The sequence below is a fragment of the Plutella xylostella genome, chromosome 31, assembly GCF_932276165.1.
Source record: "Plutella xylostella chromosome 31, ilPluXylo3.1, whole genome shotgun sequence".
Classification (NCBI taxonomy): Eukaryota; Metazoa; Arthropoda; class Insecta; order Lepidoptera; family Plutellidae; genus Plutella; species Plutella xylostella.
The window spans coordinates 4,547,517-4,571,890 of NC_064011.1; the positions used below are offsets into that span (position 1 = coordinate 4,547,517).

General features: G+C 35.1%; 1 protein-coding gene and 1 non-coding gene across 2 annotated transcripts; one reads left to right on the forward strand and one right to left on the reverse strand.

Annotated features, from left to right (window-relative positions):
- Positions 1-1,538: 1,538 nt before the first annotated feature.
- Trnap-agg lies at positions 1,539-1,610 on the reverse strand. Its single transcript has one exon. It is a non-coding gene; the product is annotated as a tRNA-Pro (tRNA).
- Positions 1,611-3,849: 2,239 nt separating this feature from the next.
- LOC105390172 lies at positions 3,850-22,031 on the forward strand. Its single transcript, XM_011561423.3, has 3 exons — positions 3,850-4,089; positions 17,062-18,514; positions 20,525-22,031. The coding sequence occupies exons 2-3, from the start codon at positions 17,069-17,071 to the stop codon at positions 20,732-20,734; spliced, it is 1,656 nt and encodes a 551-aa protein (XP_011559725.3). The 5' UTR covers positions 3,850-4,089; positions 17,062-17,068; the 3' UTR covers positions 20,735-22,031.
- Positions 22,032-24,374: the final 2,343 nt, after the last annotated feature.

A 24,374-nucleotide genomic window follows, 5' to 3' on the forward strand; every position in this document is an offset into this window, starting at 1 on the left:
TGTTATATTTTTATTTTTATTGCTTTTGGTTCTAAGAAGATTGCTTGTTTATAAATTACAATAGAATATGATTGGCCTTTTTTTTATACCCTTATGCTTATATGATATAAAACATCATAAGTATAACAATTATGTACAATATAAATACAACATTTAAGTAAGTATTTTAGAAGGTAGATAAAGACACTTATTATTTAAAAATCATCACCGAAAAAGTATTAAGTAAGAGTAACACAGATTTACATTAAAAAGTAATTCCAAAATTTCGTCCTACTTAACTGAATTCAGTTGATTAGATACTCATGTCATGGCCTATTCTGCAATTTCATAATATTTTTGAGCGGAAATAGTTTTTTTTTGCAAAATCATCGGTTTACGTAGCTATAATGTAACTGAGTGCTATTGCTATAGAAAGTGTTTATAAGCTTGTGGACTAAACATGTAGGTCAGTTTGATGCCAATTCATCGGAATTACCAATTTGGTGTGGAACTCACTTGACCTGAGATTGGGCCATTTTGATAAATCTACTGTATGTTTATAGAGTTTGTAAAAATTAAACCAATAGAGATGGTAAACACTAGAGCAGCTGGGCTAGGGTTAAACTAAACTTTACAATAATTTTATCAAAATAAATTTATTTTATTTTATTATTGTTAAGGAAACATACAGAGCAGATGGATGCATTAATCTTAAAATACATAAATAACACTTTTTCCAATAAAGTTTCCATTATCTTAAGACATTTAGGTTTAAAAATCTAGGATACGATAAATAGCACACATAGCCATTTTTTCTGGAATTCCCACGGGTAGATTTATTGCAAATGTTCCAAGATTCAGTATGTACTAGATTATAATATATCAATATATTATTATGACTATTTCATACCTATGATTTTTTCAATCTGACATTGACATTTGTCCTCCACTGCTGCACTGTGAACTCATCGATGAATTTCTTAACCATCAGGGACCAACATAAAGGTAAATTCAGACCAAAACCCACGAATGAACGGATTATGTGATTTAACTCATTTAACTGACTCTTCACGTATATTTAACTTCCGTGCACATAAAATTAGCAAGTTTATTGCAGTTTAAGGATTTAAATTAAGAAAGTTTGGACAATTAGTGAATTTATATAATTCACATGCAGTGGACTTTGACCTAGTTGCACTAAGTACTATGTGGATTTTTAATAAAATTGTATATTAGCCTCTTTTAATATACTGATATTAATTTCCCTGGCTAATGAGAAATTAATACAATTAAAAGTAAATACGTATTCATTCGATGTTACTAAGGGCCTCTATATTGTTTTATAATACTTGATGATTACAAAATGATCTATACTTAGATCAAGATATAATATTATTTAAGTGAATTAGATTTTCAAGTAGTTCCTATACTTGTGGATAGATGGCGCTTTTAGAATAACATTTTAATATTCATCAAAATATGTAAAGATACCTATGCAAAAAGATAATATGAATGCCAAAACAAACTAGATTTTTTGTTGAAAATACAAAAAGATTTTTGGGCTCGTCCGGGATTTGAACCCGGGACCTCTCGCACCCTAAGCGAAAATCATACCCCTAGACCAACGAGCCAGCTGGTAAATTGGTCGAAATTAACTAACATGTGATATTGAGAGGTATATTAGGCAAATTGATCGATTTTATTTTTGAATCAAATTAAGCAATCTAATATAAAGTCGTTCGTTATCAATTTTACTATGTGTAAGTACTTAATTATTATCGGCGAAAATAGGTAGGGCGTTTTGATATGGTTTTTTGTTTTTTCATAGAAATCGGAAAATATTCTGTCATGTAATGAATGACCACCACTTTAAGAATTACTTTAGGTTTCGTCATTTTTACACACACATATAAATATCTAGTTACTTAGTAGGTAGGTACGCGTACGTAGGTTAATTATGTTTATCTAATAGATAGTTAAAAAGGCCGGTACTTAAGTACTTAATAGATTTCTTCCGGTTCAATTAACCCACATTCTTAAAAAAACGGAACAGTTCGTTTAAAAAAGTTATAATAAACGAAGATAAAAGTTACTCAATCAAACTAAGTTTAACTTAAATAACTAATTAATTAATATATTTATCAGTAATTAATTCACTAATTATGTCAAAATATCAATATGCAAGCATAACGTAACTTTAATCTTTATAGGTATTCTGATAAGTAGTGGAAAATTCAACCTCAGAAATAGGTACCTAGTTAACTCTACATCTGGAAAATAACTTCACACAGTAAAATACATACAATTTGTATACAGTGTGTTTTAAACGGAGTAGGCAGTAGCTAAACCTAAATTGGGCGGGATGACTCAAAGGGTCATTCCAGAAATGAAAATATTTGTCACTCCATAGAAAAAAAAACACTCACACCTTGTACTAATGTACTCCCTTGCGGGGTAGGCAGAGGTGCATTGCTGCACCCACTTTTCGCCAGTGTTATGTTAGTCCCAATGTAATAGGGGGCGGGCCTATTGCCATTTCACGGGCACATTCAAGTCAAGACCCGACCCGATAATAAATATCTGTATTTAAACAAATATCTGCCCCAGCCGGGAATTGAACCCCGGCTCAGTAGTCAGGGTCACTAACCACTACGCCATTCAGTCGTCAACTCATGTTGAAGATGACTTTTTTACAATAAAAACACTCTGCCCCTCAGCTGCCCATACACGGGTTTGCTATCGACGTAGATAAACGTCACTATATCGCGGTTCACCATAAATACAGCGCTGTGATAGGCGGAAGGCGGATGAATCGAGTTTATCGACGGCGATAACCAACCCGTGTAGCGGCCGCAGCCTTCCTAGTCAGCAATTTAATTTACTTATAAGATGTTTTATTTAGAGAAACAATCCCTCAACGAAAGAACGCTTTATTCTATTCTATTCTATTCTATTCTATTCAGAAAGAGGGGCGAAGTACCTGTACGTAGCCTTCTCGAGTGGAACCTTTGTACATATCTCCTTAAATTCAGCTCAGCCAGCCTAGCTCCCGAGTAAACTGGTGTAGCAAGCCTGGGTGTTGCAGTAGCTGAGATAGGCGCTCTGTTGGTCCAAGAATAGATAATCTTGTCTCTGTTGTAGATGGAAAAGACTCTCTTGTCAAGATATAATCATAATAACATCAACATGTCTTATTCAAAAACGAGACACGAATAGCAGATGCGTAATCTATTTTCCCAGACTTTGATAATTTGTTATGTGAACCTACTTAAACAAATTGGTAAGTACAGTAGGAGATATGTAAGCTTATAATTTTAAACTTCGTAACAATCTTAACCTGTTCGCCATAAGTTTTAATTTTAAAGTGCACCTACCATTCGTTTGGGTTTAAATTGTAACCACTTAGCTTACATAATGCTACAAATAACGTTTTGAATAAGAAGGTATCATTTTATTCTAAAAGGCCATTGGTTTATTTTCATAACTAATAATAGTTTCTGTAATGCTGATTAACGTCTAGTTCCCTAAAAATTTAATTCAAATTATTGGTCTAGAAGTCTAGATGTAATATCTCTGCAGCCATTATGGTCTCACGTTCAAATTCCGACTTATAAATGTGTGTACCTCAGCACCAAAACACCACAAAACTTCGATAAACCATTGCACCTACACATATCACTGCATACCAATATAGTGACTCTATTGACAAAGTTAAAACAACACTAACTAAAGCAAGGCATACATCGACAGCTCAGCAAGAATCACAGTCTTATTCTTACCATCAAAACGGTCAGTGGAATGAACGCAATTTATTTAACTCGCGGAGTCTAGACGCAGCATACAGGTTTCTTTCTATACCACCTCTTTGGACGGGGCAGAGTTTAAAAGTAAAAACGTTAACATCGCCGGCAGCGGCGCCAGTTCTTAATTTGAATTTGACAGGGAATATTGTGCGAATTAAAAAAAAGTTAATGCTCTATGGTGTGACAGAAAAGGCGGAAATTAAGAAAAAGAAAAGCGTGTTCCATTTTAGTGATGTGGCTTTAAAAGCTTAGTTTTGTAGTTAATTCGGATTCCGTTTTCTTCAAACGCTAAGGATTTTCTCTCTTCGTAAGTACCTACTTAAATAGCATGTGTCCCTAATTAATTTGTATTTAAAATAAGTACTAGGAATTTAAGAGTTTAAGACAATAATACGCTAGTAAATAAATTGATAATAAGATATTTACATGTAAAATTACAATTTTGACAGATGTCAAATACCTACTGTTGCTGTAGGTATATTTGAGGGTCTAGCTATATTAGTTTTTACAGATAACAAAAACGTGTAGTTAGTTGTTTCTTGCTGTCTATTATAATATAATGGTACTTATATTTATTAGAATAAAAATGATATAGGTATATGCAATTCCACTGCATGTTTAAAGATAAGCTGTCACAATGGCTTAACATAATACAGACCTCCAATTAGCTATTATAATTTTGAGTGACAATTTCTCCATAGTCGGTTAGAGCATAACCAGGGAGTCGAGGTGACTTTTGACACATCTGTCATGAATTTTACATGGAGATGACGTTTAATTTATAAATCAATCCCTGTCGGTTAGATAACCGACTATGGAGAAATTGGCACTAAGAGTGGATTCAACCAAACATCGCGTTTAGGTACTTATACATACCGGAATAAAATTAACACCAGAGTAAATATCTGGGCTAGGATAAGTACATTTGCATTCACAAAGGGTACATCAGCAATAGTTGTTCATGATGTTGGGTATACACTACACTGAACTTCCTTCGGTTGGGTCAGCCATAAAATTTCACCCTGTACACATAATAATAATATTATGATCTCGTCGACTGTACTAGTTATATGTACGACAATTATTCACAAATTACAATAAATCATCATAAATCATAAGTCTGTAGAGTCCAACAATGCTAACTTTGATACAGAATCAAGTGAAAACAAAAAAAAAGTTTAGGAGGTCAAAACATATTCTTTGTAATGAGGTCTTTTCAGGATGACATTTGTAGAGAAAAAAAGTGATTCTCTTACTTCCGATAGAGGGCGTAGCTAAGCTGCTAGTGAAGCTAGACCTGTCAATGTCATAAATTGACATTCGGTAAAAAAAAAAAGTTCATAAACAAAGTATAATAAACCAACAAATTTGACATAATAATATCATGATACCTTCACGCCGTCTGCCGGAGCTTTGAAAACGAAATTCGTGACATCTACGTGGCCTTGAAAATACCTCATTTCTGACAACGACGTCGTGGTCCATGTTACTCCTGTTCATTCAAGTTAAAGAAAAAACAATGTCCATCTTTTACCCGTTGCTAAGTTAACGTTGTCGCTCTCTAGGCAAACGTCCTTGCTTTCCAACGCACACTATGAATTTACTTAAAATATCGTCTATTTTAATGCAATCCCATGATTGCATCTGATGAAATATTGTTTATAATTATAATTACAGATGTTAAACAGATATAAATACAATAATCATACACTTCATGGTACTTAATTAAATTTTAAACAAAAATATTGTTTAGAGTGACAAGGTTGAGATATGCAATTCTGATAGTAAGTAACAATGAATTTCACATAGAATAAAATATATTTAACACAGCTCAAATAAGTTGTTCTGATAGATAGCACATTTTTCCCACAAGTAAAAAATATACTTATCTGGCAGAATTTTATCATTGAGGTTCCGATTGCAAGGTCAATGTACCCGATACCTGGCCACTTTCTAGCAAAAAACAACTCTGAAATCGCGTAAAAATATATCTTGCTTTATAGTAAAGTTGGTATCTAACTAACCCAATCAGGGATTTCAATTATCTTAAGAAAAACTTAGAAGTACATACTTTAAATATAACAAAATATGCATTTATGCAATTTCTATGAAGTACTTTCAAAATGTCCTAATTTTTCTGAGAATCTTACGGTTCCTATAGATTTATTCATGAGAAAATTTCGTACTTTCCTTTATAAATAGGTATGTAATTTTATCTAATCATACTCAATTTAGAAGTCCATGTAAGTATACTTCCTCTGATATGCCATCAAATCTTCATCCAATATATTATTACTTATGCATGAAAGGTGCCTCTTCACGTGACGTTCAACTATACCTTATGTACTTACGTCCAGCCTTCGATTAACAATATACGGACAAGATGGTTTGTCACATACAAAAATAAAGCATAAAACTGACCGCATTTTGTTTACTGACGAACCATCTTAATTTCAACCTAATGACAACCATTGTACCAATGAACAGAGTCACAAATCTTCTAACTGAACTTATCCTAACTAATATTATAAATGCGAAAGTTACTGTGTCTGTCTTTCTGTCTGTCTGTCTGTTACTCTTTCACGCCAAAACTACTGAACGGATTTGGATGAAATTTGGTATACATATGCTGTAGACCCTGAGAAAGAACATAGGCTACTTTTTATCCCGGAATTCCCACGGGAAAACTTTATAAGGCGAAGCGAAGCTCGCGGGCACAGCTAGTTTGAAATAAGAGCTCAGTGGTAGAAGTGGGATGTTATATGTCGAGCCGTTTCTTTTGTACCGACAATCCATCTTGTTCGTATATTGTTAATCTAGGCAGTCAGCGACTGACAACTAAACAGACTGGCTAATCTTTTATAGAATAGAATAGAATAGAATACTACTTTATTGACTTAAAAACAATTTACACAAATAACAATTTACAATATAACGCTATAGGCGGCCTTATCGCTAAAAGCGATCTCTTCCAGGCAACCTTTTATCTACAGTGACAAACTCTAATTCAGCTATTAGCAAAAAAAGAAACCGACTGGCTAAAAATAATAATAATGCGAAATCAATCGAAAGTAATGTAACCATGTGAATTGAAGTCAAACTTTACCTTTACTGTTTATGTACTTTAAGCTCAATGGGTTAAACATTCAGTAAGCTCTAGTACAGAGATAAATATGAGAAACTAATTGGTGTAAAAAATAACATACTAAAGTTATCATAGAGGCAACTTTTGAAGGGCGAAAAGATTTTTCATACAAAAGAATTCAACGCGTTGCATCTGTTATTTGAAAGTTTTGATCGAGAGTTTTTTACAAGATCTTGTACAGCAGTGAAACATATTGGTAGTTCATCATATCATTTATTTTAACTGCTTTGATACACCTGCATAAGTACTTCAAACTATTCTACTTCCATTTAAAGCCAAACTGAGACATTTTAAAATCACGTGAAGTGAAAATTAAAATGCTAAGATTAGGTTAAAGTCGGTTATTTTAACCAATGCATTTTAATTTTTGGAACACACACGGAAGCAATCTGCCATCTCGCGCCAAAATCCTAAAAAAATATTAGGTGTTTCCGTTGCATAACCAGTTTTTCTGCATAAGTATCTTTTTACGCAACAGTGCCCTGTCAACTGTCATATTAACTTTTGCATTTCCTTAATTTATTAGCATTCATGTAACCTATTATACTTTTATTGCATGATTATATTATAATAGATGAGCACAATCTTCTTTTTACATGAGTAAGATGTGGGTCAAGATTATAATTGCGTAGTTTTGTTATCCAACAAGAGGTTTGTATGTAATGGCCCCGCATCCGGTTTTAATTTCCGGCCTGACGTCTTTTTTTTCTGCAATCTAAAATTAAAAAGGTTATTTTATCTGTTAAACCCTTATTTTTTATCAGAATAATCTTTCCTTTATAGTCAGTTAGTTTTTTTAATTTACCTAACACTAACTTAATTCATTACATAATTTTAAAAATGAAATGCATTTTTATAGATGCTTTATGTTTTGTTTTTATTATTTTTTATAATAACATTTTTATGCCTGTATTTAAGTAAGTAGTTAACTTACAACAAGATACAATATAAAATCTTTACGCATGGCTTGAAACACACAAGCTAAATTAATTATCAAAGCCTTCTGGGAACAGCGAAACAATAAAATTGACCGATAAACTTATATCTCAGACACGTTGACAAAACAAAGGTAACAAAGACGAAGGCTGAGCTACGACCCTCTGGGTGATAGTCTGCTATATCTACACTAGAGGTCTTAGATTTACGATATACGAACGAGATGGCGTGTCAGTGCAAAAGAAATAACACTGCATTTCTCTACCACTGAGCTCTGAAATATTATTATTCATTGGTACAATGGTTGTCATTAGATAGATATTCTTTATTTGTACACAAAAACATGGATAACCTTACAAAAAACTTAATCTAACACATATGTACAAATGGCGGTCGTATCACTTAAAGCGATTTCTTCCAGATAACTTTTAGGTTGAACTTTAAACGGTTCAAGAGTAAACAAATGCGGACAGTTTTTTTTTACCTACAGGCTTTTGCATGTAAATTGTGAAACAAGTATTTTTGGGTGGATTTCAACAAGTCCTAAAAAATCTTCATTTCCGTGGACTTTTTTATCTTAAGGTTTTTTATATTAAAAAAACGCTTTTATTAAAGTTTTTGTTAATGTTAGTGTTCTTACTAAATGGGTAGCAGATAAGTTAAAAACTTAACGAGATACGGATGATTAAAAATTTCGTGCCACGGCGATGAAACATGCGTTCACGGCAATGAAACAAGCGTCCACGGCAATGAAACAAAGGCCCACGGCAATGAAACAAACTTCCACGGCAATGAAAGAACTGTATACAATGGAAATGAAAGAATCAATCCACTGCAATTTTTAAAAAATACTGTGAGGGAAACGCAAACTTAGACAGGCATGTATGGCAGAAATATTTGGATAGATATTGGAACGAAAGAAAGAACGACAGTATGTATAAAAAAATAAGAATATAGTGTGGAATTCTCTAAGTAGCATTGTGGGGTCCGTATTGCGACGTATAAAACAAAATGTTTCATTTCACACTAATAACGTTCACAACATATAATAAACCTTACCTATAACATCTATATTTTTATAAGGTATAATACCCAATATGTATACTGTTCATTTTATGTAAAATTCATAAAATATACTATAATATGACATATATTCTCTGTGCTGAATTACACAACACCGGCAAAACACCTAGCACCAAAATATAAACATAGGCGTGTGTGGTTAGGTGCACATGTTGGTCAGCTAAGCGTCTCCCTACATAGCGCCAATAATAATAACGCAGTCAAAACTCCTTGCACCAAAACCTAAACATAGAGCGTCTCCCCATGTAGCCCTTCTTCGCTTTTGCTGAACATGTGCACTTAACCGCTCCTCCTCGCTTTTCTCGTCATCGCACCTATCTTTAGGTTGTGGTGCTAGAGGTTTTGATGGTGTTGTGTAATTTAACACACATTATGTGATATGATAGAATATTTTATGAACTTTATGCTAAATCATAGTATATTTTAATTGGTATAATAATATGAAATGTACATGTTGTCATCATCAGCCTATAATCATCCAATGCTGGACATAGGCCTCTCCCAAGGAGCGCCACAACACTCGGTCCTCGGTCTTCCGAATCCAGCCACTACCGGCTACCTGCCTATACTTGCATATTTTGACAGCTATGTTGGTAACCTTAGTCCTCTGACGTATAACTTCTTTTCTGATACCATCCATTAGAGAAACCCCAAGCATAGCTCTCTCCATAGCACGCTGAGTGACATCATCAGTGTCCAGGTCTCTGCACCGGGTTCCCCTCATCTCGCCTAATCTTTATTATCCTAAACTCATTTCGCATAACTCGTAAGGTCTAAACTTTTTTGGTAGAATCATCACTTTGCCAAGACTTATGTGGCATAAGACTCATTTCGTCTAAAACTCTTTTGCCACAAACTTGAAACATCTACGTCTCGTTTGCTCAAATTGTTCGTATTGGTATAATCTTGTTTCTCCTAATATTATCTTAATAAATATTATATTCAGTAAGTTTTAAATGTACAAATTGTGGTATTTTTCTCCTACATCCCGAAAATCACGATATTGAATGATCAAAATATCGAAAGTGAATGACCATTATAATTATTACAATCGCCATTAAACCCCATGGGATCGAAACCTAAAGGTAGGTGCGACGACGAGCAAAGTGAGGAGGAGCATGTTAGGTGCACATGTTCGTCGAAAGCAAAGCGGAGTGCAGCGAAGCGTTACCCACATAGCGGAAAATTAAATACCTAATGCAAGGCACCAGTTTGCGCTATATAGGGAGACGCTTCGTCAAAGTTAAAGCCAAATGAATATTAGTAGTTTTTATAAGCTATGCCATAGTATTGTTAGGCTATTTGAGATTTGACCATACCGTTATTAGGCTAAATAAGATTATGAGAAATAACATTTTACTAAACGAGATTTATGCCATACAATTTTCGGCGAAAAGAGACTTTGACCAAACGTTACTATGCAATACGAGATTAGGCAAATAAATCTTAGGCCAAAAAAGGTAGAACCGACTTTTGTCTTGCCCAAGTTCATACGGAGGCCTATACGTTGCAAGCAGCATTAAGGCCACTTAGCATCCAGATGAGTTCCTGCAGAGATGTATGTTCTATTATATTCTATTCTACTATCTGTGGGAGGTGTAAGTACCTGCACCAGGCTCTCTCGAATGGGACCTTTGTGCAATGTGCATATCCCCAAGGTCTAAGCTGCTGCCTTTCTAAGCTTGGACCATTTCCCACCACGCTGGTCCACAGTGAGTTGGTGGGTTCACATATTATCTAGATGTGCTAAATCTATAGGTAGATATGCAGGGTTCTTCACGATGTTTTCCTTCACCGTAGAGCGATGGTATACATTGTATTTAAATTCAAAGGAACACATTGGTACATGTCAGCGCCGGAATTAGCACCCGCATTATTGGAGTGGGAAGCGGGCGCTTACCCGACTGAGCTACCACCGGTCTTATTTATACATAACGTTCATTATAATTATGTTTTGATTGTTATTATTAATGTAATATTATATATTTCGTTTTTATACATCGCGATACGCACCCGTTTTAACGCACTGCAAAAAGAGGTAATTTGACTAGTTCTGTAGGTAATGTCAGTGATCGGTATTACCTGTATTACAGGTAAAAGATATGTTAATTTGCCTAATCATACATACCACGGCGATGAAAACATAAGTCACGGAAATGAATAACCTGGCCACGGAAATGAATAACATAACCACGGCAATGAATACAAATTATTTTACAAGACATGGCAATGAAATATTTTTCATTGCCGTGGCTTTTTTTTCATTGCCATAGCAAATATTGGCCACGGAAGCCACGGAAATGAAAGCATGGCGATGAAAATCAAGGCATTAAATATAAATAACTAAAAAAGTATTAACTATTCGAAGAAATAAACACTTTATAAGGTAAATATTTTCAAAAAGCTTTCTTTTGAATGCTTACTCTAGAAGACAAACTTAATTTTATAGAAGTTATATCTATCCACGGCAATGAAAGAAAAAATGTCCAGTCCCCAAAATTTTTACTGATTTTCACTATAGCGCAAAAACGCGGGCACCGATGTACCTCCTTCCACGTCGAGCAGTTAGGCGACACTTGTAAGAAACGATTAGCGCACTGAGGGGGGCACCCAAGTTCATAGGTAAAACAATAGCCTTGATCATGTTTAGGACACGGCAATGAACAGAAGTTCTGGGACACATGAATTTTCACTTACCGTTCGTTATATTCTTTATATATTTCAATAAATGTATTCCGTGACAATACTTTAACTATTAATGTATCAAATGAAACTAAGTTTAACTATCAATACTCAATATTTTTTCATCAATGAAGAATAATACAAAACGTGGTAACGTGGGGACAGACACGGCAATGAAAGATTTGGGGGTTTAATATATTTTTTTAAAATATCCATTAATCCAATTAATAAAATATTTAGTGCTACACATAGATAACTATTTCACTTAACCGGAAAAAAATATTAGAAAATTATAACTTGGTTTTTTAGTACCGATTTCATTGATGCCACGCAATTTTTGGCCGCGGGAAATTCACCCTTTTAGGACATTGGCAGTGAGGCATTATTATTAAATAGCAGACTTAAGAGTAAAAGTTTTAAATTAAATCTTGTGATCGCGCAAACCATGCGTTATGTTGAACAATAGCGATCATCGTAATCGAATAGTTCACACGATCAGTCTCGATTCAACTTTCTTTGGCGCGTTTTTTCACCGCGCATAGACAATAATGGCGACATAGGGCAATGACATAAGGTCGTGACCTTGTTGGATGGGTGGCATGCGACCTTTTTTCAGGTTCGCGAGGCAAGTCAGTATACGTAGCAATTAACCTCAAAAGAATCCTTATTTGTACAGAAGAGTTGACCCGCTTTTACTTAAATTAATGATGGTGTTAAAAAGTTCACAAGATTCTTAAAACATTAAGCGATCACCTTTACATATTGTATATGTATATTATATTACCTGTATGTATTTTAGGTCACTTCTTTCTTAAATATAGGTTCCATTTAATATTTTGATACAAAGTAAGGGCTTAAAGCAGTGGAATGCATAAGTAAAACTAGTATTCTATGAAGCTCTACCTTGCTTAAAAGACCTAGATAACTAGGTTTTGATGTAATAAACCGAGGTACAAGCGAATCATAACTAACTGGATTACCTAGGTGAGGACATACCTAGGCAGCCTAGGCAGATACTTTAGTCTAGCCCTTTACAAAACAAGGAGGTACAGTCAAAGACATGTCAAACGTTGAACAGGAAATGCTGGGTGTTTTAATTTATGTTTGACGTGTTATGCACAATACCTATTGTCTGTTTATAATGTGTTTGGACAGTACCTACCAAACAAGGTTATAATATAAGTGTACTTAACCTTTTTCCATTCATTGGTCTCTCTGTTTGTTACTTCTTGTGTTTTACTCGTAGTTTACTTGAAAACATCTGACAGTCGGGTTGACCACTTACCCGACAACTCTCTCAGCACAAGCTTGCTTGTGTTGGGGTCCACCAACCCGCACTAGGCCCGCGTGTTGGACTAGGCCTAATTCATTGGAAGGAGTTCGTGCCCCAGTAGTGGGGACGTGATGGGTTATGATGATGAGTGTCAAGATACTGATAATTCCATCACAGTACCCAAGGCAAGTGATGAAAGAAGGCGTCGTTTAAACGCCTACTGGTTATGTTTAATTATAAAGCAATTGTCGGGAATTTATAGAGGTAGTGTAAATATTGACGTTAAAACCCACATTTTCAACAAGTTACGAATACTTCAAACTCTGTGATAAATAATGTTGTGTATTTGTGTTTGCCTTAGGTCGGTTGTCGTTTATCTATTTAATATGTATATATCTATGTATTTGTGTAGATATATCAGCCGTCCGCAATCCATATCACAGGCTCTGCCTAGTTTGGGGTCGGATGTTCGTGACATGTGTGTGAGATGTCCCCACATATTTATTTATTATAATTATAACATCCATTGTATTGTAAATTGTAACTGTAATTATCTGCAACCGGATTGTACACGGATATAGATTTTAGGTCAAAGTAATAAAAATTATTACGTTCTGCAAATTGCAAACATGGTTTACTTAATTAAACTATTACGTCAAGAGTATTGGCGGTATTAACTGCCATAATAACCTAGCTAACCTAACCATCGTCAAAAAATCCAGTCATTCAAGACTAAAAGTCGTATAACTTTTAAACTGCTGACCCAATTTTCAAGAAACATGGCTAAGAACACTTGGGGGAAAAAAACGAAAATTGGCTTATCCGTTTAAGAGCGATACACAGAGACGTTAAACTTATAATACCCCTCGTTTTTCGTTGTGTTTTAAAAACAGGGTTCCCACAGGTTGCCCTAATAATTATATTTTTGGTGTTGGCACTTGATTCTGTTGAAAAGTTTATTTATTTATTTATTTTATTTTAGGAAAACTTACAGCACAATTTGAAAGTATAACATAAGAATGAGCAGTAAAAGGCCTTTTACAAGTTTCCACTGATAAAGTTGTCGTTGTTGCACTTTAACACACAACGATATTTGACGAACAACATACGAACTAGAAGGAGTTTCAGTGTAAAAGAAACGTCTCGACAAATAACAATCAATTTGACGACCGAATGGCGTAGTGGTTAGTGACCTGACTACTGAGCCGATGGTCCCGGGTTCGATTCCCGGCTGGGGCAGATATTTGTTTAAAGACAGATGTTTGTACTCGGGTCTTGGGTGTTGATATTTATATTTAGTATCTATCTATCTATGTATTTGTGTAGATATATCAGCTGTCCGACACCCATAACACAGGTTCTGCCTAGCTTGGGGTCGGATGGCCGTGTGTGAGATGTCCCCACATATTTATTATTAATTATTATTTATTAACACTTCACTTCTACCCCTGCGTTCTTATTTGAAATAAGTTCGGAAGATTAACAACTTTGTTAATTTTTACAATGGTTGTCAGAATAGAATAGAATAGAATAGAATGGTTGTCATTAGCTTGGACTGATAACGGTTTGACAGTAAACAAAATTCCGGACAGTTTTTTGCTTTATTTTTGTATGTGACAGACCATCTTATTCATCTTGTTCTTATATTGTTCTTCTTCTTCTTATCATGTCGACGACAAGCCAACAAAGTCGCTAAATAATACATGCCCAGAACTGGGCCACTGATACTGCAGCGTATATTGTTAATCGAAGCTAACACATGTAGCAGACTAATGTATAAAAAATAAAAATACCTATTTAACCTGTTGGAGTAGCCGCATGGACTCTAAATTCTTCTAAATCTCAGTTCAACAGACTCCAGGCAGACCTAGGTCCCTTAAACGAATCTAGATATTCCTAGACTGTCACAAAAAGCACACCTTATATCCGTTTTCCGAACATTACTCCAGCAGTACTTCCGACGACAAATCTTTTATAAGCATGCAGTTCTAATACCGCCTCTAAGTCTTCAGTTATAAGGATGGTGAAGTTGTGTACAGTCGAGTAGAGCACGGATAGTGAAAGTGGATTCATGGTCATTGCGCCAAACGGGATAGGAGCGGTACAGTCGCGCACGTAAGTGACTATCATTGGTAGAATTATTTTTATGTATGTCGTGGCTGACCCGAAAGTAGGTTAATAAAAAATAAATTAAGTAGGTTAAGTAGGTGCTGTGCAATATCGAAAATAAATTAATTATAATTTTTTTTTATATAGGTCCCAGAATTTATTTAAATTAGAGGAAATTCTACAATATATTATTATGAGATAGTAACTTAAGCCTAATAATAATTATAAAATTAAAATAAAAAGAAAATGCTTGCCAGATTGCTACCGCTGTCGGGTAGGGTACCCAAGGCGCTAGTCGTAATTAATTATTATTATTATGATAAACTGATCTAATTCATCTGATTCAATCAAGACCGTGACATAATTGCTATGTTTAAACCCTGTACTCGTTATTCTATGGTTTAAACTAATGAATGACAGATCGAAGCCTTTAAAATTATGCTTGCTTACGACCTAACATAACCTCACTAACTTAAAAACAACAAACACTTGAACTAATGTACTCCCTTGCGGGGTAGGCAGAGGTGCATTGCCTCACTTACTTAATAACAATATGATATTATTTTCATATTTTCTACTCGAGGTTATGAAATAGCAAAGTACTTCTACCGTAAGTCAGATCTAATATCGATATACCAAACAGCTCACCCACTTATTAAATCGATTATTTATAAGATTACATAACGCACAACCTAATGGTCTTAAAAAATCTAGACCACATGCAAATCTCGCGAATCTAATCTAGAACGCGGTAATGTCGGATTGGAAATTAAAATTCAATGCATCAATCACTTTTGACAGCGACTGTACATCCATCAAGATGTGGGAATGAACTTGAGTAGAAAAAATGGCTTTACATCAACGTAATGTAGCATTTAAATTACAGCATCATTGATCTTTCATAAATGAATCGGTAAATATGGGTGTCATAAGTCAACTCATAAGTTTGACGACCGAATGGCTTAGTGGTTAGTGACCCTGACTACTGAGCCGAAGGACCCGGGTTCGATTCCCGGCTGGGGCAGATATTTGTTTAAAGACAGATATTTGTACTCGGGTCTTGGGTGTTGATATTTATATTTAGTATTTATCTATCTATGTATTTGTGTAGATATATCAGCTGTCCGACACCCATAACACAGGTTCTGCCTAGCTTGGGGTCGGATGGCCGTGTGTGAGATGTCCCCACATATTTTTTTTTTTTATTTTTCATATTGGTTCCTAGGTAAACATGACATGTTGTGTATGTACTTAACTACTTAGCTCCAAATCTAGTGGACTGATTCTAATTCGCCGTTCTTATCGTCTTATCTGTTTTTTTTTAATCTAATCTACACATAAGTAACCTCTTATCCTATGTTATAAGCGATAAGGCCGCCTATTTCTATTGTTTTTTTCTGTTTTCCTGTAATTTAAGGATTTTAATTGCAACAAAATTAAATAATATGACTGACTAGTGACTACATTAGAAACACTACACCACCCTGCCTATTCTGAAGATCACTATCACACTGCAAACTAGCTAGGCATTTGCTGCCTAGATAGTATAATAATAATATACTAGCTAGATGTTAGCAATAAAATGCAAATCTTCAACGATGCTCTATCTAAAAACACGGAAAAGAAACTTTACTCAGACCTCAGGAAAATATGAAGGTGTTGATAGGCATTTATATTTTCATTAAGTTAGAAATATACTGTTAGGAAATAATATTCATCTCATTGCTAGGTACATAGTACTGGCCTGTTTTAAAATCAGATCTAATATATTTTATAACAATTAGGAGTAGGTACCTACTAAGTATATTTAAGCCGACGGAAACGGCCTAAAGTTAGCTATCCTAAATTGCAGTAACTACACTAACACAGCTACCCAACATACAAAACCTTATGTTTTTATATATTTATATGTTTGCTCGCTCGCTCTACCCATAAAGTAAATCGGTTAAATTTGTAAAGTTATTATTTATAAAAATAACATTAAAAACTTCCTGATATTACTGTATTGTGTATATTCAAATAATTAACATACCTTCTGTCTCCATTTTCAGAAGAAAAATGGCAGCCGTAGCACGAACCGTCCTGCTATCATCAATACTCGCCCTCACCCTCCAGTCTACCTCTGCCAATAGCATGAAACAAAAGACAAACTCCAGACCAGTGATCGAAATCATCAACGAGCAAGCTAGAGTCGACACAAGAGTCACCAAGCTACCTGGACTTTTACCTTATGGGAATCCCTTATCAGGTCAAAATGCGAGACTTCACGCGCAGAATCAACAAGCCATGTTCAACGCTGAAAGAGTGAGGCAACACAGGGCCCAAGTGCAAAGATGGACGAATGCACCAATAAAAATGGACAGCTACATGAAAGCCTACCATGACAGCCAGGAGAACCATCAAATAGCTTTAGAACAACAACAAGCCAAAGCCAAAGATTTAACACCACCTGCTGGACCTAACAAAAGACTACCTAGACTGAAAGAACCTCTAACCTCTGTCATGAGGGATGAAGCAAGAGGACTCAAAGCCCCAGCTATAACCAAACTTACTAAAGAGGATGCAGTCATTAACGATAAACCTAGAAGCCACAGGTCTTTCGGATCAGATCATCAGCATTATTTAGCTAACAAGAGATTCCAGAGTGTCTACGTATCGCCAGCCCCAGCGTACGACCAAGGAGTGACTATCAAACCTAATGGAAATGTTGGTATCAGTCAATTCAACAGCCAAATAAAAGCCCCAAGCAAACTGTACACCTCAGTGGTTCCAAGTGATACGAAGTATGTCTATCCAAAGATTCATCAACAGATGCAAGGATACAAATCCTCTCAAGACATGGATGCTTTAAGTTCTTTGCTAAAGAAAGCCCCTTCAGATCAGCTATCGCAATTATCAGCTCTAATACAATCGTCTAAGGAGCAGTCAGACGTACCAATCGACCTCTACTTCTACACCAAAGACCATAATAAGATCAATCCAGTGCAAACTGTCAATGATTTCTATGATACCACAAAATACAACGCTTTAAGCTACGCTGGAGCTTACATACCTGAACACAAAGACCACACACCGATCACTGAAGAGATAGATGACGTAGCTGATCCCAATCAACTGAACAAGCTGAAAACCTACGGACTTCAGAAGCAGCTTCAAGAAGCAATGAACAATAGACCAGATATGTTTCATCCGGAGAATCTAGAAACCACAACCATGAAAAGCAACAACTACTACAAAGTCGAAGTTGCCAGTCAGACCATAACATCTGGCGTAACTGGATACAAACCTCTCTTCAATCATGTCCACCCACAATACTATGCGAGTGAAGATATTACTCCAACGTACGAAACTTTGCAGTACCCTCACCCAACAGTTTACGCCCAGAAGGAACCCAAACAACATGGCGATCAAAGTGAGATGTATCTTCATCATAATGCCCAACACAAGGGCGTCCAACATCTAACAGGAGACGGTACTGGAGTCTCAGCTTACGGCGATGAAAATGTAAGTAAAATTGGTAACAATCTTAAAAGAAAACGCAGGTCCATAGAGTTAGATACTAATGCTTTTATTGTACCTAATAATACCATTAAACTAGTAAACGTAGGTGTTAATAGTACAGCTAATGAAACGGCCAAAGCTGAAGCGTTAAGGCTAAGACTAATACGTATTAACAAACCGTTGAACCCACATAATACATTTCTGACTACCCCAGAGTTTCCTATAGGCGAAGCTATTGAATTTAAGAACAACGATTATGACGATAGTCCCCCACCGAGAAAAACATCTAGAAATAGGCTGAATAAATATGCTAAATTAGAGATTTATGACGATGAAGATGAGAATGATGATTACGAGGATGGTATAAATGATTTCGATGACGACTACGAAGACCCTATTCCTAGTTACCATTCGAATTACAATCCCATGCAGACTTACGCGCCATCGTCGAAGTATCATCAAAACACAGATTTAGCTGTGAGTTTCTCTAAAAAGTTCAAAAAGTATAGGCGTCCTCATCAAAACCCTTCAAACTTTGATACTTTAGACAGTTATGGTGCCCAAACTTCCGATATTCAGGACTCTTATGGTCCTCCTAATCATGGACTCAACTTTGGCTCCCCACAAAACTCTTACGGTGTCCCACAAACTTCCTACGGTGTCCCACAAACATCTTACGGGATCCCACAAACTTCTTACGGCGTCCCACAAACTTCTTACGGCGTCCCACAAACTTCTTACGGCGTCCCACAGACTTCCTATGGTGTCCCGGAAACATCTTACAGTGTCCCTGACACGTCTTATGGCGTTCCCCAAACATCTTATGGGCCCCCCGCTCTGAACCATCACCCTATTGGTCCCACCGTTAAACCTGAACCAGTGTATATGCTCACAGAATCTCAGTTGAAAAGCCTAGTGGGACACCATAATTTGAATATTGAGCATTTGGACGTTTTTCAAGTTAGCAAAGGGAAATCTAGACGGCCTAGTTATCCTAGGAAACATAGGAGTAGGAAGTATCCCCGAGGCCGTCGGCCCAGAAATTTGAAAAAGAACCTTTATAAACTGAATAAGTTGTTGCATTAGAATAGTTGTGAGAAATGTTCTTACTATGTCGTCGGCAAAAAAGAGTTTAATTCTATGAATTTGTTATTGTAAGTACTTACCAACTTAGCTTTTGTAATGATTATAAATGTTTAAAAGTTTTTACTTCGTGTTAGTTGCTAATTGGATTACTGAAAAATAGTTATTACTTATTTATTTGTGTAGAATAGTTTTGTTATGCATTTATTTCAATAAAAAATGTGTTACACTTAGTTAGAAAGTGATTTTTTATCTTCCCCAAAGATCTGCTCATTTTTTTAATTACCAATTTATGTGACAAAATTCTAAACTTAAAAAATACGTAACAATTTGAAAGTTGAACCACTTGCATAAAATTAAAATAAGTGGTGACTTAATTGTTTTACAAAGAAATACTAAGTGACCATTACCTAAGAAGTGGATCATTCTAACTCATTAATTATGTCTAAAATATTGAATGTAGCACATCATTCTCAAAATTAAAAATACATTAAAAATTAGGTACTTACCTAGACCGGTTTTTACATAACCTGCCTACGTAGTAGGCACAAAAAATCAAAAATGCAAATGATTACAATCTTTAACTTTCATTTTTTTTGACCTAACAATCCGGATATAAAAGTTTTTTGATTTGCCTATTGGGCAACTTACCTGTTTGCTAATTTCTACATCTTCTGCGTAGTAGTACCTTGAATTACCTTGGGTTTTAGCATAATAAATATCGTTATCATTTACCGTGTGCACCTTTAATCGTATTGTTTTTTACCTGATTAGTCAGTCATCAATTCAATTTAATTTCTAGATACCTTCCTCTATATACAATACCATTTTTGTGCATTAAATGCATTTGCATTTGATACCATTCAGCTATATCTGCTATACCTTACATACTCACAACTCCGAATAATAACCTCATACCTTACCTTACAGCTTCATTACGCGGCAAACTACGAGTTTGGTTACCGAGTAAGAGACCACCACAGTGGCAACGATTTCGGCCATCACGAAGTCAAAGAAGGAGAGAAAACCAATGGAGCCTACCATGTATTGTTACCTGATGGAAGAATGCAAAAAGTTCAGTATTCAGCCGGCCCTGAAGGATTTCACGCGGACATTTCCTATGACCACCTTCAGCATTAAAAAGTTAAACAACGCCACCTAGTGGAGGGTATGGAAAAAGTTTGCAAGTGTGATAAACTTTTTGCTAAAAGTAGGTTAAGTATTTATCCTGAGTTAAGTATTTATGAAAGGATTACAACTAGGGAAATTAACTAAACAGCAAAGGAGAAAAATCAAAACACAAAACACACCACATATTTTTATTTCAACTTGTATCAATATTACAAAGGTACAAAAATCCAAAATGATTAAAAAAAAATCACCGAATAAAAAATTGTAGCACTGGCTGGATGAAACACGCAAGTCAGCGTCCGAGAAACAAATGACGTTAGAAAATAAATCGCGCCAAAATATATAGAGATAGCATTTCCCGCCAAATGGTGGTCGCTGGTCATAAGAAAACCATCATGGCGGCACGCAGATACGTATAGCGAAAAGTGAAAACTATACAAAGGTGAAAGTCAAATAACAATCATTTTATGTCGGTAACACATGTAACGACCATACTGTAAGTATTGTGCAATTGCCCCGTATTACACAAGCAAGGATGATAGTGCTTTTTTGTTTCTTTTTGTAACGTTTTGTTAACGTTAGATAAGCGATCGATCGAATTAACGGCTTTTTGTTTTTAACAATTGATTCAATAATTGATCAAGAACATTTTGGTTCAAGCTTTGTATTCGACTGATGGCTAGGGTGGCTGGATGAATGGCTAGTTCTTTCACCACGATGACAAACGCTAGCCCTGTCCAACTTTAGCGTTGGTCATTGATACGCTAAGAAGAACCTTCTATAAAGTTGATCTGTTTTATGATTATACGAGGATTTAAACTCAGTAAATGTATACTGAGATAAATAAAGCAATGTTCTAGCTTCATAAGATGATCCTAGAAACTAACTTAGGTACTTACATAGGTGCCTAACAGAGAATTAGGATACATTAGGTAATACGTGAATGTTGTGACTGTGATCCGTTTAAAGTACAACTCATTGTTCATGTCTGGGTCATGAAACTTTATGTTTTTAACTTTTAGATAGGCAAGGTAAAGTCTTACAGAATAATATTGTTATGTGCCTCTGAAACTACCTATACCTATATTATTATATCCTAGCTGTAAATCTTTATCTGTTTGATTCATTATAGATCAAATATTAATTTTCCCTTAGCGAGTTTTGCTAGTCGTAACTAAGCAATTTAAAATCTAACATTATTATATATTTAGGTAGGTATAATTATTTTGTGGTAAGAGATACATGGTTTAGTACTGATACATAAGTATAACTACATATTTTTTTCCCTTGGCTAAACCATAAATTGTCCACGTTTTGTTAAATTAATTAGCTTTAAAAGGGACTTTTGCAATAAATAATTACTTTTTAATGATTGGGATATGTGCAATAGATACCTAGAGAAGCCAAAAAAGCAAGTGAAGCTTTGTAAGTTCACAAAATCATAAAACTTTTATTTATAACTATGTACATACTTACTTCATCATAATTAATTATAAAATATTGATTTCATAACATTGTGCCTTAATTTTATTTATTAAAATCTTTTCACATGTATAAAATACCTACATAATTTAGATTTTTAATACAGGTTAGTACCTGCGTGTAAGTAGATTCAATTTATTCATAGTTTTTAAGTAAATTAACATGTTACTGTATAAATTATTTAAATAAAACTACACCTAACGGTGTGATCCTATAGCAATCGTTTATCATTTTATTACCGGTAACTTAAGTTGAATTCAACTTAGAGGAATTCTGTAAGTGTAGTTACTTACAAGCATGAGTAACTGAATAAGTAAAAATAATCTAAGATAATCCCTAACCTATCCAGCTATCCTATTAAATAACTTCTAGGTCCTTTTAAAAATTTTGCTCTGCATTTTTTTGGCTTCTGTACCTAATGAATTATATTCTACTGGTACAAATAAGGGTACCGATAATTCGTATGCTATTCAGACTCACACTTGGCCGGTTAAGTAACTTCAGCATAGAGTACCTAATCTAAGGACTCTAATGGAAGTAGCTTCATGATTTTCAACATTAGGGGTTTTTTTCGGAGAAAAATATAAATTTGGGACGATCTATTATATTCTATTCTCTGTGGGGATGTCAGTACCTGCACCTCATCATCATCATGGCTCTCTCGAATGGAACCTTAGTGCATATCCCCAAGGTCTAAACTGCCTTCCTAAGCTTGGACCATTTCCCACCACGCTGGTCCACTGCGGGTTGGTGGGTTTAGATTTAGCACATCTAGATATGCAGGTTTCCTCACGATGTTTTCCTTCACCGTAAGAGCGATGGTATACATTGTACTTAAATTCAGAAAAGAACTTATTGGTACATGTCAGCGCCGGGATTCGAACCCGCATCTCTGGCTTACTCGTTTAGGACGATCAAGCCTCCTGTTTTTTTACTGATACCCTCCACTATTAATCGCACAGCAGACATGAGGAAAAGGAGTGTTCAGTATTTCGATATAGGTAGGTAATTAATATAATTATGCACGTTACTCATCCTTGAATTCCTTAAATGTGCATATAGCACCTTGGTTTCTACGGTCTAATAGCTGTACTAATTTAAGGGAAAGTTTATTACTGTGGTACACGGGGTTGTAGATAAAAGGTCAACCACTATGTATCGATTAGTTACTATTTTTATTCCTAGTAGTCCTATACATTTTATAGAGCCGACGGTAGGGGCCACGGGTTTGAATCATGCCCAAAACAAACATTCATGTGATAAGAACTTGTGTTAGCTTTAGGCTGGTTGTTGTTAATATGTTTAAATATATTTTATCCGATACCCATTTCACAGGCTGTTTTCGGTCTAATTGACATTGTTATAAAAATAAATGGGCATGTTATTAAAAATAAAAGATTTAATAACTTACGATCACATTTATTTATATAGTAAGAGTATTTAATAATACTTTTAACTAGAAAGGTCACAGATCAGCTTATATCATTACGGCCAATAACATATTTTTGTTACGTTAGAAAATACATATAAATATTAGTCACAACGTGAATACATGCAATCCTCTATAATATGAACACTTTATATTTTGATAAATGTCTTATGCTGAGTTGCAGAAAGTAGCATTAAGCTAATGTCGGCATTAAATATATGTCTGTCTCTTTCTGTCCGTATACTGTCGAAGCAAGACAGCAATACACTTAATGCCGAGATTAATGTTCCATTAGGCTAATGTTTACTCAGTTAGTTTAATTAATTAAGGGTTTAGTGAAACCAAGTGGTTTAGTTCACAATCGACATTTTATAACTACGAATGACACTCAGAAGAATGAATAAATTGCACACAGTCACTAGACCAGTTGGTTTCACTGTACTTGTACTTACAAATATTACATCTACACGATAAAAGTTTAGGTTTTCTTCTGTCGTTCAGATGACATTATGTGTCAAGAGTTTCATGATAGTTTCCGCTAGAGGCGCCACTTTGTACGCGGGAAAACGTAAACTTTTTAAGTTATCAACAAAATATCAAACCTGTATAGTGCCACAAACTTATCTGTTCCGATGACACCTCACATAAATGTCTAATATTTCATAATTCTATAAGATTTTATGTTTGCTCGTATTGTTAATTCGCTCTTGCGGTGTTAATAAACCCATCTAATCTTTT

Bases quoted from the DNA above. Each gene is read 5' to 3' on its own strand.
- LOC105390172 (XM_011561423.3), top strand. From the start codon at position 17,069: ATGGCAGCCGTAGCACGAACCGTCCTGCTATCATCAATACTCGCCCTC. The intron at 18,515-20,524 runs GTAAGTAAAATT...CTTACCTTACAG, and splicing joins CAGCTTACGGCGATGAAAAT to CTTCATTACGCGGCAAACTA.